This window comes from Lissotriton vulgaris, chromosome 3_1 (assembly GCF_964263255.1).
Source record: "Lissotriton vulgaris chromosome 3_1, aLisVul1.2, whole genome shotgun sequence".
NCBI lineage: Eukaryota > Metazoa > Chordata > Amphibia > Caudata > Salamandridae > Lissotriton > Lissotriton vulgaris.
Genome location: NC_141689.1, coordinates 2,056,811,971 through 2,056,826,872, shown reverse-complemented (window position 1 = coordinate 2,056,826,872; position 14,902 = coordinate 2,056,811,971). Strand labels below are relative to the sequence as shown.

General features: G+C 42.6%; 1 protein-coding gene across 2 annotated transcripts in view; it reads left to right on the top strand.

Annotated features, from left to right (window-relative positions):
* Window positions 1–14,902, top strand: part of SLC7A2 (solute carrier family 7 member 2) — a 511,922-nt gene that overhangs the window by 443,449 nt on the left and 53,571 nt on the right. For both annotated transcript variants that reach the window (XM_086962584.1, XM_086962583.1), the window contains exon 8: window positions 14,178–14,280. In XM_086962584.1, coding sequence (XP_086818710.1) covers window positions 14,178–14,280 — 103 coding nt within the window. The remainder of the gene's footprint in view (window positions 1–14,177; window positions 14,281–14,902) is intronic.

Below are 14,902 nucleotides of genomic sequence, written 5' to 3'. Positions count from 1 at the left end.
CCTGTGCCCTCAAAGAAAACCATTGCCTGCACTGACCACCACTGCCTGTGTGAAGAATCTACTGTTGAGGTTGTAAAAACAGTGTGTGCTGTGAAACAGGCTGTGTTATTTTACGTTACTCAAATATCACTTTGACGTAGTTGTGATCCAAAGTGACGTTGTGAGGTGGAGTATAAAACTGAGGATGGGGGGCTGTCTTTCCTGTCTGCCCCAGAAGACAGGTGACTGACTGGCTCAGTTCCAGTCACACTGGGGGTTCTCTCTTTTCACTGCCCACCGTTCTGCCTCCCGAGTCCCGGAGGTATACCAGTAAGGAACTGCAAGAGCGCACATACACCAATACGAGCTTCTGTACTCCGAGTCTGAATGAAGATAAGGCAGTCTGTCCATGTGGTTTCTCACTTTCACTGCAACAGATGATCAGGGAGCTCAAATCTACCTCATTTGTTCAGTTGTGGCCTCACGAATGTCAGGTCCCTGGCGAAACACGAGTAGGAAATAGCTGGCATTATTTTCAGTACTGAAACATGGGCTGATGAAGCATTGGACCCTCACTTCGTAACAGCAGCCACTAGGGGTTTTCTGTCTTTTAGAATAGACCGACCTAACAAAAGAGGGGGCAGAGTGGCTGTTATCTTCAGGAAGCAGTTTGAAGCTAGTTTCTCTCCATCCTCTACGACCTGCTATGAAGCCATCCATTTTGTAATTGAATTAAATGCTAAAAACTTTAGAGGCATTCTACTGTATCGCCCCCCTGGCACTAGAAGTACCTTTATTCATAATCTTTCTTGGAATGATGGAACTCATTCTCGCTAGCAATGAGTTCACTATCCTGGGCAATTTTAATATTTATCTGGAGAATAGTGCGGATAAGGAGACTGCATCCTTGCTTGAGACTTTCGGGGCTCTGGGCCTTTCTCAGATGGTGCTATGAGGCAGGACATACACTTGACAGTTTTTTCACCTCCTTGTGAGGACTAATAATAATGGTGATTCTTCAGCTGACATGGACAGACCATTCCTTAATCAGGTTTGATCTATTAGCTCCTAAAGCCCACTTGGGAGGGATCACTAAACCCCACTCTCTCACCTACATGGCTTGGAATAAAGTAGATAACACCACTCTCCAAATGCATCTAGATAGAACGCGTCCTCTTTTAAAGGTTCCCCCTGATTTAGCTGTCACTAAATATATGCACTGGCTAAATGAGCCCATTGAGGCCACGGTACCCACTGGGAAAACATCAGGGAATCGGAACTCGCCTTCGGCCCCCTGGTTCACTGATGTCCTGCGAAAAGAAAAACAAAAATGCTGAAGACTCGAAAGACTCTGGAGAGCTAATTATGGCATAGTGGACAAAGAGATATATAAATCTGCTTTAACTTACTATAAAAATCTGCTGATGGCGGAAACAGATTGAGAGAGCTAAAAATACCTCAAATGAACTGTTTGGAGCAGTAGAGAAACTGTTGTCTCTATGTGAGAAGAAAGGAATTAAGAGCGATCAAAATTTCTGTGACATGATCGCAGTAGCGTTCAAAAACAAAGTTAAAGATATCTACAACGCCTTTGAAGCCACCCTCTGTTGCAGTCCTGCTAAATCACCTTTAAACCCTGAACGAAAGGGAAACAGTTTCCACTGCTTCTCACAGACATTAGAGAAATCAAATCTGGGTCCCCACTGGACCCCTGCCGACCCGCATTTCTGAAAGATATAGCGGAGGTGGTGAGCTCTGGGCTCACTGAAATTTTTAACAATATGTTCATATCGGGCATGTTTAATTTGCTTTGCATTCTTCCACTGCTAAAAAAAAACAATCTGGACATGTCTAATCCTAATAATTACCGCCCTATAGCTCAGCTGTCACTTCCAGACAAAATAATAGTAAAAATCATGAACACACAGTCCAATATTTCCAAGAAAATGAATTACTTGAACACTCCCAGTTTGGTTTTCGAAATGAGCACAGCACAGAAACGGCATTAATTAAATCACTGAGGAGATCAGGATGGTGATGAACAGAGGGGGCTTGACCACCCTGATTCTCCTTGATCTGTCAGCCACCTTTGATACTGTGGATCACAATCTTCTGCAGCAGCAGCTGGAAATGCTGGGGGTCGAGGGAACAGCATTAGCCTTGCTGTCCTCTTTTCGGAAGGAAAGGAGACAAACAGTGATGATGGACGAGTACAAATCGTATCCATACGTCCTCCCATGTGGAGTTCCGCAGGGATCATCTCTGAGTCCTTCCCTTTTTAACATGTACGTATCTGAACTCGCCCCTCTGATCCGAGAGTTCGGCTTTAGTCTCACGTCTTACGCCGGTGACACCCAGATAGTGGTTGCAGAGTACAAACATCAAGACCCCCCACATTACAGTTTCAGAATTGTATGAGGGAAATAAACATTGGATGGGAAAACACTGTCTCAAACTTAACTCTGAGAAGACTGAGGTAGTAATCTTTGGCAATTTGCAACCTAGATGGGTGAACCACCAAAACTAGCTCTGAAGGCCAAAGATTTGGGAGTTATGATTGACAATAAACTAAGACTATCTCAAAAGACAAGTGCCATTGTCTCGGCCTCCCAATTTTAGATAAAGAAACTTAAGAAGATCCTACCCTACATCCTCACTGACTCTAGAAAGACGGTTGTAACTACACTTATACAGTCAAAACTGGATTACTGTAATGGGCTCTATCTGAGTATTAAAAATCAATATCAAAAAAGATTCAGACAGTTCTAAATGCAGCTGCAAGACTTCTGCTGAACATCCCAAAGCGTGAATCAGTAGCCAAGGAAATTCACGAACTCCACTGGCTTCCGGTGGCACAAAAAATTAAATTCAAGTCATTATGTCTAGCATATAAGGCACTGAGCAATACAGGACCAATATTTCGCAGAAACCTCTTTGCCTGGTACGAACCTTCTAGACAGCTACATTCCTCAGGTGCTAAACTCATGAAAGTTCTGAGAATACGTCCTCAAACTGGGGCGGTCGAAGTTTCTCGGATGGCACAGCAAAACTCTGGAAAATGCTTCCAATGGAGCTTAGAAGTGAAAGCTCCCTCACCATCTTCAGAAAAGGGCTAAAAACCTGGCTATTTCAGAACTAGACACATTGGCTGGGCTTACCGCAATCCTAGCGCCAAGACACCTCCGGGTATTTGCACACTCTATAAATCCTATTAACATAACATAAGATGAACACCAGTTATCGTGGACGCCCTTTCCAGTCTTCGGGGACAGAAGGTCAGCAGCTATGCCTTCGCACTCTCCTCCCTGGAGCAGGTGAAGAGGGTCAATGTGTGCCCGGTGCGTCCGGGTATGACCTCACTGCCCCGCTACGGTGTCGCTGTACACTCACTTGTGCCTACCTGCTTGCCCCAGCCATGGGCCTGGTAGCCGACCAGTTTTGTGCTGACCGCCGGACTAGGTAAGAGCCTCGGTTGGAGGCAGTGAGGCAGAGGGTGAGGGATGCGAGTCAAGGGTAAATACATGAATTGTGAGCCCTAGATTGAGAGTAGGACTCTTTTTAGCGTCCGGGAAGGGAGCTGAATGTCTGTCCCTTCTTATCTCTCACTTTTGTGTGCCTGGTTATGTTTAGGAAGGCTTGCCCAAATTAATGTTTACATATATTGGCATTTAGCGTTTGTTTCCAGGGCCGCTTGGCCCACCACTTTCAAATGTCACTAGCTGCCACTGTTATTAGTATTTATGTAGCTTTTTCAGCTCTGAAATGCATTCTTTTGACGAGTAATGCACTACATCAGGTAGAGAGTGCATGGTTGGAACAGCATTGTACCTGGCCTGATTCTCCACTGGAAGCATTTTAGTTGTTGTGCTTGAGTGACCAGAAATACGATCTCTTGTACTGTGCGGTGTGATGGAGGAAAGGGTACTGGTGGTATCATTTACTCTGCAGGTCCTGTCTTATGTAAATTGTAAATTGTTGTGTCTTGTAAAGCGCACTGCTACCCGGAGGCCTCGTAGCGCTATAGACCGCTGGGGAACCCGTCCTGGCTTTCCCTGTGAGATAGTCCCTCCTGGGGGTCTCCAAGGTGAAACCAGGCATCCCCGGCGTTTGTGTGGGGCCGTTGTGGAGATGAGGCAAGCTAATGCCCAGAGTTGCCGAGTGTGCTCCCTGGTCGGAGTAGGCACCGATGCGAGAATTATCAGTCCGCTGATCCTGGTCCAAGACCCTGCCGCGTCGGGAATCGAACCCTGGTCCCGGGCCGTTCTCTGCACTCGGGTCTGCCGCCTCTAACCAGTGAGCCACACCTCTCCACGTATGTGCATGGTATCTTTATATTTTTCAATCCGTTTCCTTTGCTGATTGCAGGAGTTATGTTCTCTAGTCTAGAGATATTAAAGGCTGGGCAGGAGGTGCAGACAGAGACAGGGTGAAAAGAGAAGGAGGCAGAGAGCTGCCTGGATGGTCTGCTTTACAGTCATCCTCCATGATGTTGAGACTATGAGAAGTCTAGCATTGATAATGACAATGTGGTGATAGAAGAATGCAGGGAATGGACTGTATCAAAGTCCTCATGGGTACCAGCTAAGTGTGGTAAAGCCTTTTAGCCATTAGCTACCCACCACTCAAGTGTTAAAGACATTTCCTCTTGTTTACTGCAATCCTGCAACAGGGTCAGACTGGCCTCTAGGGCCATCAGACAGTGATGGAAGGTCTAGTCTGACAGGTCAGTCAGTGTGTGGGCCAGTTTTATGGCTGCTTCTGATGCTATTATACAGTCTGCTGGACAGGTGTTTACTCTTGATTTCTTGATTATTAAAGCTAACATTGCCTGCACCAGGCTCAAATCCATGCTGTCCTCCATGCCTTGCAAAACACATATACGATGTGTCTTTACAAATTCAAAACTGCCCTACGGTGCAAACATGGGACACCTTTTTAGCTATTTATTCCACTAATGTATGGCATTTTTATTTTGGTGCACACGCCTATTTTCTATCCAGAGCCAGAGCCTGTCATGCAGTGATCAATGGAGGGAAAACTACACCAAAGTGAGATAATGTGTGGTGCTTACTGCAGATAAAAAAAAATACATGTGGAGTAAGTGATGCAACATGTTGGCCAATCTTCCTGCTTAGCTCCAACAATCACCTGTTTTTGCATCCACCCCACTCCAAACATGTACAAACATTCCGTCTTACACACTCATATTCCACATTCGAGTCTTCTTCCTCCATCTTCCATTGAAAATTATGCCTGACTTGTTGGTGCATGTGAAAGGCCAGATTGGTTTTGCTCTTACAACAAAGGAAAGTTAGATTTGTTTGAAGAAAATGCTTATTTGTAGCAGTTGGCTTGCTTACCAGTTGCTACAGAATAAATCACCCTCTCATTTAAAACTTGTAGGAGAGTGCAGTGGATTGAGTACATGCAAATTAATAGAACTCAGTGGGAATCATTTCTTCCACTTAAGAAAGACATGAGGAAGGGCATCCCTCATTAGATTCACATATATGATCTACATGGAAGCAATGCATGATATTTTAACAATCATTCTGCTCACTTACTGCATTTCAGGAGGAAGAAAGGCTTGTAGTGTCTGTCTGGATTCAAACATTTGACTTGGATTCAATACCAGGTGTTGTCATTGAGGGGGCGCTGTACCCCTTGAAAATCTCCATGACAATAGTGCACCCAAAATTGGGTGGATCGGAGATGGTGTTAACCTCAAAGTCTATGAGGTAATGTGTTCCCAGAGACAAGATTCAAAACAGCATTTCAAAATACAATTAAGAAAGAAGGATTGACCCAAAAAGGGAGTTTGAGATCAGAAATCTAGAGAATACCATGAAGGTTTATTACAAATTCATGGTACAATATTTGGTACATGCATAGGCAGCGTTATTCTCATTGAAATGCATTGAAGTGATTTATCTGAAAGGCTTTCAAACACAGAATAATACAGTGATAAAGGTGAAATCAAGAAGAAATTTATTTCACTATATGCAGCAAATAAATAGGAAATTGGGTAGCATCCGTAACAAAGATCCAAAAGATTAAGAAGAATTGCAAAGTCAGCATGGTATGATCGTTGCTCTGCAAATCATATTTTCCATTTCAAAACATCACATAACCATAGCACCTTAGCACTAACCCGGTACATAATGTCGTCCAGAGAATCAACAGAGAACCATCGTGAATGAATGCAATACCGTGTGTTAGCAGGAAGATCCTTGAAGATGTTACAAATTGCTTCCTGTAGCAAGTTCTTTGAGAACAATGTGTCATACAAAATAAGCAATCGACTTCTTGCTGTATGTAGTGCCAAACAAGAAACATCAAGATTTTGTCTCCATTTTTACAATGACTACGATGCCTAATTGGGGCTTAGTTAAGTCTAAGTAAGAAAAAGCACACTTTATCACGTCATAATGAATCTGTTTAAATTGAAGTAACTCAATGTTAACCCGTTCGGTGCTCCCGTCGGCCGTACTACTTGGCTGGTGCTGCGAACGACCGTTGGCCGACGCAGCCCCACCCGTTTTTCAAACGTTCCGCACTAGCACGGAACGTTCGAAGCAGCCAAGGTGTTAATTTGCATGTGAGGAGTCAAATGTAGAATAACTATATTAATGTATTTTTCAGATTCATTGTAGAAAGCTTCCACAGCGATAAGCAGATCAAGACTATTTAATTTACCCATTCAAAATTAAGAAAAGACATGTACTCCTTGCCTACAGTAATAAAAAAAAACTTAGGGGCAGATTTACAAGCCCCTTGTGCCACTTTTGCGTCACTTTTCCGATGTTAAAAATTACGCAAAAATGGTGCAAGGGCCTTGTAAATAAGCCCCCTAGCATTTGTTCTAAACAGTCACATGTTACATTCTTAGAGTTAAATCACAAATAATTCAAACTTCTAAATAAACTATTTAACTTTAAGGATGCTCAGTTTCATAAAAAAGAGATGGATATTTTTCATGCCCTTTTAAAAACTCACTGAGTATATATGGCAGGTTTGTATGCTGGCTGTTCCATATAACACCCTGGTGAAGGAGAAATTGATCACTAGGGAGTTTACTGACAGACTGCTGCTTGTGTTGAAAATATGTTTCAGTCTGAAAGTCAGAATATTTTACTGACATAGATGAGGAAGATATTTGAGAACTCATAAAAAAATGTGTGCTTGGTTTAGCTTTATGGATTACCTACCATCATTTCTACAACAAAATGAATCCCCCTCATTTTCTCAATTTCGAAAAAAATCCTTAACATTTTATAGCTTTGAGAACATCAAAATCGCATTCAGGTGTGCCACACATTTAACATAAATATTGATTATTAGCATTCTAGTTGCTCGATTGGAGCACTGTGGTGGTGCTGCAATAGAACAGTGGCTTGAGAAGATAGCGTTTACATATAGAAAATGTACTCTCATTTTAGTTTCTGGAGCACCTTCCATAACCTCTATGTCAAAATCATGAGAGAAAGCAGTTTTCTCATCAAATCCTAGCCGAGGCTTAGCATTTTTCACAGGGTAAAATCACCTGCGAACTGACCAGAATTTCTAATATAAGTATAGCACCACAAACAAATAATTTATACTGTGGCTAAAATCTGTTATCACCCTTTACATGAGTTCCTTTTTGTGACCATCAAAACCTCGCATTAACCACAATCCATGTCAGTGGGAATCATGTATCCGAATACTGCAATACCCCACCACAATGGCCACCACCACAATATGCTGCCTTGTTCTGGAAAGCCAGATAAGGGGATGGTCCCTTTATGTTGCAGATATTGAATTAAGAATAGTAAATCTATACACACCTATATATACTTATCTTCACAATATTCTGCTCGTTGAAATTCTGAATACACTATTTTGGCAGGACAATATATACAACTGAGTATGGTGTTATTGTGTTGGTAGATATATTGTACAACACCCGAATGGCTACAGTGCCAATGACAATCAGCCTTCTTTGATATCTCTGCCAACAAATTCACAAACGTAATATAAAATAAAGAACAGTTTTAGCACATTTTGGCTCCATGTTCTCCTGGCTTTTCTTTATATATCCAGGAACCTGAATGTTAGTCAGGTGAGTGTTTATGAATGGCTTTAAACTCTATTTCTTTTTTCCATTATTCTGCCACATGTAGTGCTTAGAGTTCATATATTAAAGCTAAAGCCAAAGCAGAATATTTAAATGGACCTTACTGTACACTGGTAACAACTCGGTTTGAGGCAGCATCATTGCCCAGGTTTCTACAAAATAGATAAGTCAAAAGTGAATTCTCGGGCGCTTGCATCTGTGTTAATTAATGAACGTTGCAAGAGATTTGCAGGCCGCTCTGAATGGTGTTTGCATTCTGAATGCAGTATCCCGTGATTTCAGCCTAAAATGGATTAAGTAAACCTGGCTTTAATTTTGCAAAAGCCCCGTAACCTTTGTTTCTAGTTAATCCGATGTGGAGATTAAATAATACCAGTCCTTAATCACAGAAAAATGACCTGGATTTGCCTATGCTCTGACCAAAGAAAGAAAGTAGAAATAAAGTAAAAAATTCCAACTACTTTAGGTGCAAGTGAAAGATTTCTTTTTGAGGAAAGATTTCTAAATGTAATTAAAACTTTGTCATCATGGCAGATTATTGTACATACATCTAGAGATTAAACCACCCCAATACCCCGCCCCTTGATCAGACAACAACCTGTGTCCCTTTAAACATGAATCTTTTTTTTAAGACTTTAAGGCCTCCCACATTGAGCTAAGTTGTGCTCTTGCTGACCTTCATGGACTGTTTTAAGCCTGTGGTTTGTGGTGGGGCCCGCTGATACTCATTTGTAGGCATCCGCATTTTTTTTTCATCATCAGACTTTGACCCAGAACAAGAGAGAAGGGATGAAAAGGGGAACGGAAAACAGCGACAAAGAGAAAAAGCAGGGAAGAAAAAAATCCTCCAAGAGGGAGGTCAGAGACAGGGAGTGTATGGTGGTGGATGAAAGGGGAATGAAGTGGAATCAAGATTAGTTACCCGTGGAATTTGGCAACCCTACCATCCCTGAGAAAAACGTTGAATCCTGGCACTTTTATTTCTGCTAATTATTTATTTATTTATTTATTTATTTATTTACGCAACTTTTATAGCGCAACAAATACCCGAAGGTGTCTCGGCGCTGTGGAGCAACAAAAGTTCATCATTCTACCGTCTTCTCACTGGTTAAACAACCATGTTTTCAGAAGCCTACGGAAGCTAATCAGATTCGGAGCAGCTTTTATGGCAGTTGGCAGAAGGTTCCAAAGTTTTGGAGTGGCCACAAGAAAGCGCCTATCACCCCAGGTGACTGATCTTGTACGTGGCACCGGCAGAAGACTGGTATTGGCCGATCTAAGGTGCCTTCGGGGGGTATAGAGCTGAAAAGCTTCGATCAAGAATCTGGGTCCTGTGCCATGTATGGCCTTATAGGCAATACAGAGGGCCTTAAATTTAACACGGCTCTCAACTCTCAGCCAGTGAAGCTGGCGAATACCAGAGGTGGTAGATTTGCGGCGAGGGATATTAAGAAGAATCCTAGCAGCCGCGTTCTGAATAGATTGCAGCTTCATGATGACACGCTTCTGAGTGTGGAGGAAGAGAGCGTTCCCGTAATCTATTTTTGAGAAGACTAAGGTAGAGACCAGAGTCTTCCCGGCTGACGGAGGGAGATAAGGTAGCAGCTTCTTGATCTTTTTCAAGATGTAAAATGAAGATGACACAACCTTATTAACATGGAGGTCGAAGACCAGCTTGTTGTCGAAAATCACTCCCAGGTTTCTGGCTTTTTCCACTGGGACAGGTGGATGGCCGAGCTTATCTAGCCACCAACCGAGAGACCATTCAGGGGAGAGTTTTCCGAAGGTCATGATCTCGGTCTTGTCTGAGTTAAGCCTGAGGCAGTTCAAGGCCATCCAGGTACTGACCTCGAGCATAGCTTTCTGGAAGTTGGCTGCTACAGTAAGGCTATCCTTATGGATACCCAGCACCAGCTGGGTATCATCTGCATACGATGTTAACTGTATCCCATAGGCCTTTATTATCCTCGCTAAGTCCGCTACATAGATGTTAAAGAGCATGGGGCTTAGCGAGGAGCCTTGTGGGACTCCACAAGGGAGTGCAGAGATGGGAGAGTAAAAGTCTCCAAGCCTTACTGTCTGGGTACGGTTTGCCAGGAAGGATGAAATAAGATCCTTAGCCCGACCATTTATACCCAGGGTTGTGACACGGTCGACAAGAGTGACATGGTCGACCGTGTCAAAGGCTGCTGACAAATCCAAAAGGATAAGGACAGCCGCCCCTCCCTGATCCATGATCGTCCTGATCTCATCAGAGGCCTTTATCAAGGCAGTCTCTGTTCCATGCCCTCTCCTGAATCCAAACTGCGTTTCGTAGAGAAGTTGGTGAGTCTCGACGAACTCTGAGAGCTGCTGATTCATCAGATATTCGCATACTTTGGCAGGAAAGGGCAGGCACGCAATTGGTCTATAACTTGCGACAGCAGTAGGATCTAAGGACGTTTTTTTAGGAGGGGTTTAATAACAGCCTTCTTCCATATACTAGGGAATTGGCCTGTTAGGAATATGTTATTACAGATTTCCATCAATGGGAGTGAGATCACTTCTGTGAGTTTCTGCATCACGGACGGGGGACAGGGGTCCAACGGAGAGCCGGATTTAATGGTGGAAATGATTTTGATCACATCCTGATGTGAAACAGGTGAGAAACAAGAGAAGGAGTCGGGATTAAGGTGTGACAGTATTTCTTTCCTGCTGTCACCTCTATGTTCAGTTCTAATATCATTTCCAAATGAAGCGTAGATATCTGCAACCTTAGTAGTGAAAAAGATGGCCAATTCATTGCAGAAAGTCTGTGAGGGCTCCACTCCAGGTCCAGTGGAGGGGGTGGACAGGGTGGTGACAACAGCGAAAAGTTCTCTGGCAGAGTTAGCAGCAGTCTCACTTTGTGCTGAGTAAAAGACTGTTTTCCGGGCCAGGATCGCCTTTTTATAGATCATAAGAGCATCTTTATAAGTTTGTCTAGCTGTGTCACAGTAAGCTTTCCTCCAGCGCCTTTCTAAATTCCTACAATGTTGGCGATGTAGGCGAAGATCTTCATTATACCAGGGCTGAAGGAGATACTCTATTTGGTTGCATAAATTTCTCTGGGGCCACTAAATCAGCGGCACTTCTGATCCAGTCCTGGAACTTTGAAGCTGATGGTGATAAGCTATTTTCTCCCTGAGGACAGGAGGAGGCCAAAGAATGCAGCATCTGAGGGAGATCTGCAGTTTTCCAGGCCCGGGCACCTATCTTGGTGCGAGGTCTGGGGTGCGGAAAGGTAGAGAGTCGTGTATCTAATTGAAAGATAATAGCCCTATGGTCTGACCATGAAATTGGAATAGTATCTGATACAGTAATGTCAGGATCATTAGTAAATAGCCCGTCCAAGGAGTGTCCGGCTTGATGTGTAGGACCCTTGACTAGTTGGTGTAGTCCAAGATTGGCAAAATCAGTCATGAGTTGGGCAGTGTCTGGGTTGTCCTGATCTTCCAAATAAAAGTTGAAATCTCCCAATATGGTAAAATTATCAGAGCAGATGACATTGTCACTCAGGTCAGAGAGGGTAGAGAGAAAAGAATTACGGGGGCCAGGGGGTCGAATTAAGCACTATATAATTCTTAGAGCAACTTGGAAAGCGCTCTGTTTCCTTGGTGGATCTGCCATGCAATCTATAAAAGAGGTAAGGAGAGCTACAATATTATTATCAAACAAACTGACATGAATATTGTGTCCTAGAGATCTTTCACAAAAATATCAACCCATTGGTGCATTAGCCGAACATCTACCCTCTGTGGGATGCTATTTTTCTAAACAATATTTAGGGCTCAATACTTATGTCAGACAGTATTCTGGTATACAACCTAGACAGATGCACCCAATAAGTCAGAAAATAGTTTCCTGGTTTTTAACTGCGGTAATCCATGCTGAATCACGATTATTTTTTCAAGCACCTTGTTCGTTTTCTTAGTGGAGAGCTTTTAACCACCGTTTCGTAATGGAGTGCTTCTCGCAATCAGTGTTGTCGCACATAGTATACACTTCTGTGTCAGCCACAATATTACTAGCATTGCCAGTCTGGCTTTCATCTTCCCTTTAGAAAATCAAGATTTGTGGCTCCTGAATAGTCCAAAATGCAATGGCTTTTTTCTAATAAAGTGACACTTGCTTCAGCTTCAAACCTTCTATCACCAGGATGTGGTGATCATTATTTGTAGATTTCTTGCAAACCATGCACCCAGAACATAGAATCTTTAAGATGCCCTTCAAATAAAAGAGTAACCATACCAACATATCCTCTAATGGGGTCTTGGCAGAGCAGCTGCAGAAAGTAGAAGGGGAATAGCATTCAATCTGATGGGGACGCGTTAAACTTCTAGCACCCCACCGCCCGATTCTGATCTGAGTACAAACTCAATGCCAGCTGCTGAAGTTAGTGCCTCTATCCTTAAGGAATGGGAAGAGATACAGAACTAATTGGCAGACCTTAAGAAACTGAAAAGTGGTCAAAGATAACCTACTTCACACAAATGAGGGTTGAAACGAGCAGGCTCCGTATGTCCTGCACCAGGGATATTCCCAGTAGAGTGTAAGCAGGCACCTCTAAAAGCCACATTTGCAGGCTAAATGTGCCAACATTTACCTACCTTCCTAAATCCATTTTAGATTCCTAGTCATTATGAAAAAAATGTATCATAGAGAAGTACAGCAGCCAATGTAATGCCCTACACTTGTCCTGTGTTGTATCCACTACCAGCTCTAAGCCCCCAAAAGTGCCAAAGAAGGTAAGTGCATAGATTTGCTGAAACAGTAATATTTCATATTTGAAGACAGAACCACAAATCATGGGTAACATGATTAACAAGTAATGTAATTTATCTTCAGCCATTACTTTTAACATGATCAAGATCATTGGGTCCAGCTCCTCGCCTTGCATTGGCATAAAGTCAGTTGTCGGCAGCTGCCTTTTCATTTGAACATAGGACTCTTTAGCTGTCCTCTGTCTTTTAAGGAAATTGATGATGTATTCTAAGGCAAATGGAGTACCTTTTTCCACTGGCATCAAGCCTGCAAGAAAGAACTCCTCAACAGTCTAGATTGCCTTATTTGTCCTTGGGGCGATCACTACTGCTGGCAGACTTTTAGACAAGACAACCATCCTTTGCACCTTAGAATTGACTCCCCAGATGTGCACCACTACTAGTATTTGGAACATCTGAAAACATTTCATATTCTTGATCAGGTCAAACTGAAACCGTTTCTGGGGCCAATATTTCATGCACTCTTTTCTATGAAAGATTTATTCAAAACCTCACATCACAGCTTCATCGAATCTCGGAACAGACACATCACTTCAGCTGCGTAATGCATGTTCGAAAAGGGATCCTCACAACGCTTCGCAAGCCAGGATTTAAGGTATTTTGTTCAGCAGGCCTAACTGGGTCTCTGAAGTCCATAGTCCATGCTCCATCATAATTAGCCTGAACCTATGACTTTGTTCTGGTCTGGCATGACCAGATATCCAAGGTTGGCATTTCTGCTGTTTGGCACTATTACCACTAAACGTTTAAACATGCATAACTTTGGTTCTACTGATTGGATAGTTGTCATTTTGGTCTTGTTTTATTTATTACATTTTACTTTTTTTTTCTCTAAACTGGTGTGGAATCTTTTTGTGGTGTTTTTTCACTGTGTTACTGTTTGAAGTGTCTCTAGTTGAGCCTGACTACTCTCTGCCAAGCTACCTGAGGTTCTAGAACAGGTTAATTTAGGGTTGGCTTGTGCCTCACCCTGAGAAGGATTGTGGTTGCTGCTTGACCAGAGTTCACACCCCAGTCAACCGACAACACAATTTCTTACATTCCCTGTCTCTGAAATAAATATATCCATACGTTGTACAGTTTTTTTTATGAACTATACGGAATTAAACCAACATGGAGACCCTGTATAAGTCTGTAGTTATTGTTTGCAACACTAAAAAACAGAAGCCCTAATTGTACTGGCACTGCAGTGTTGAATGTCATTCTAAGCTGTTGGTGGCTGACCTTCACTTTGGCACCTGATAGGTCGGTATGATCACTCTGTTTGTGCTTTCTTTTAGCTGTAATGGCATTTCTTTTTGACCTGAAGGCTCTGGTGGACATGATGTCTGTGGGCACCCTTCTTGCCTATTCACTTGTGGCAGCTTGTGTTCTCATCCTCAGGTAAGCCTCATTTAAGACAATCTTACCTGCACATTTTGACATGTTCAGAATTAGAAATTTGCTATTTTTAGTAGGCCCAGACAGAATTAGTGGTCTGCACAGGACCCATGTTATCACAGAACATACTTCCCACAATTGTCATGTAATTTGGGTTGTGTAATGCACACAGCGTAGAACATACATATACAAATATATACAGATATAGAAAGGGTGTTTTGGATAGCCATTTCAGCCATTGGCTGTTTGGTACAGGTAGCTTTAGGCATTGACTTAAAGGGTTGTTTATCAGCATGGTTTCAGCAGACACCAGTTTTGCAGCTACAAAAATAGTCCACACACATATTGGAATCAATAACTTTCTTTTTATTTATTTGTTTTTTATCTAAAGCAGAATTCAAAGAGACCACTATCAGAAAAATCACTGACAGTATTGCGAGGGAAAGGAGGCATGAAAGAGAGTTATGTGTGCTGACAGAGAATGACGCCTGATCAAGAGTGATGATAGCATTTAATTTTTAAATTCATTCATTCATCTACCTATGCTCTGAAATAAGTGTATTAAGCACATCCTCCAGAGACCTCTGTATAACCTACCTGCACCCGATGCCTTAAATTATTCATG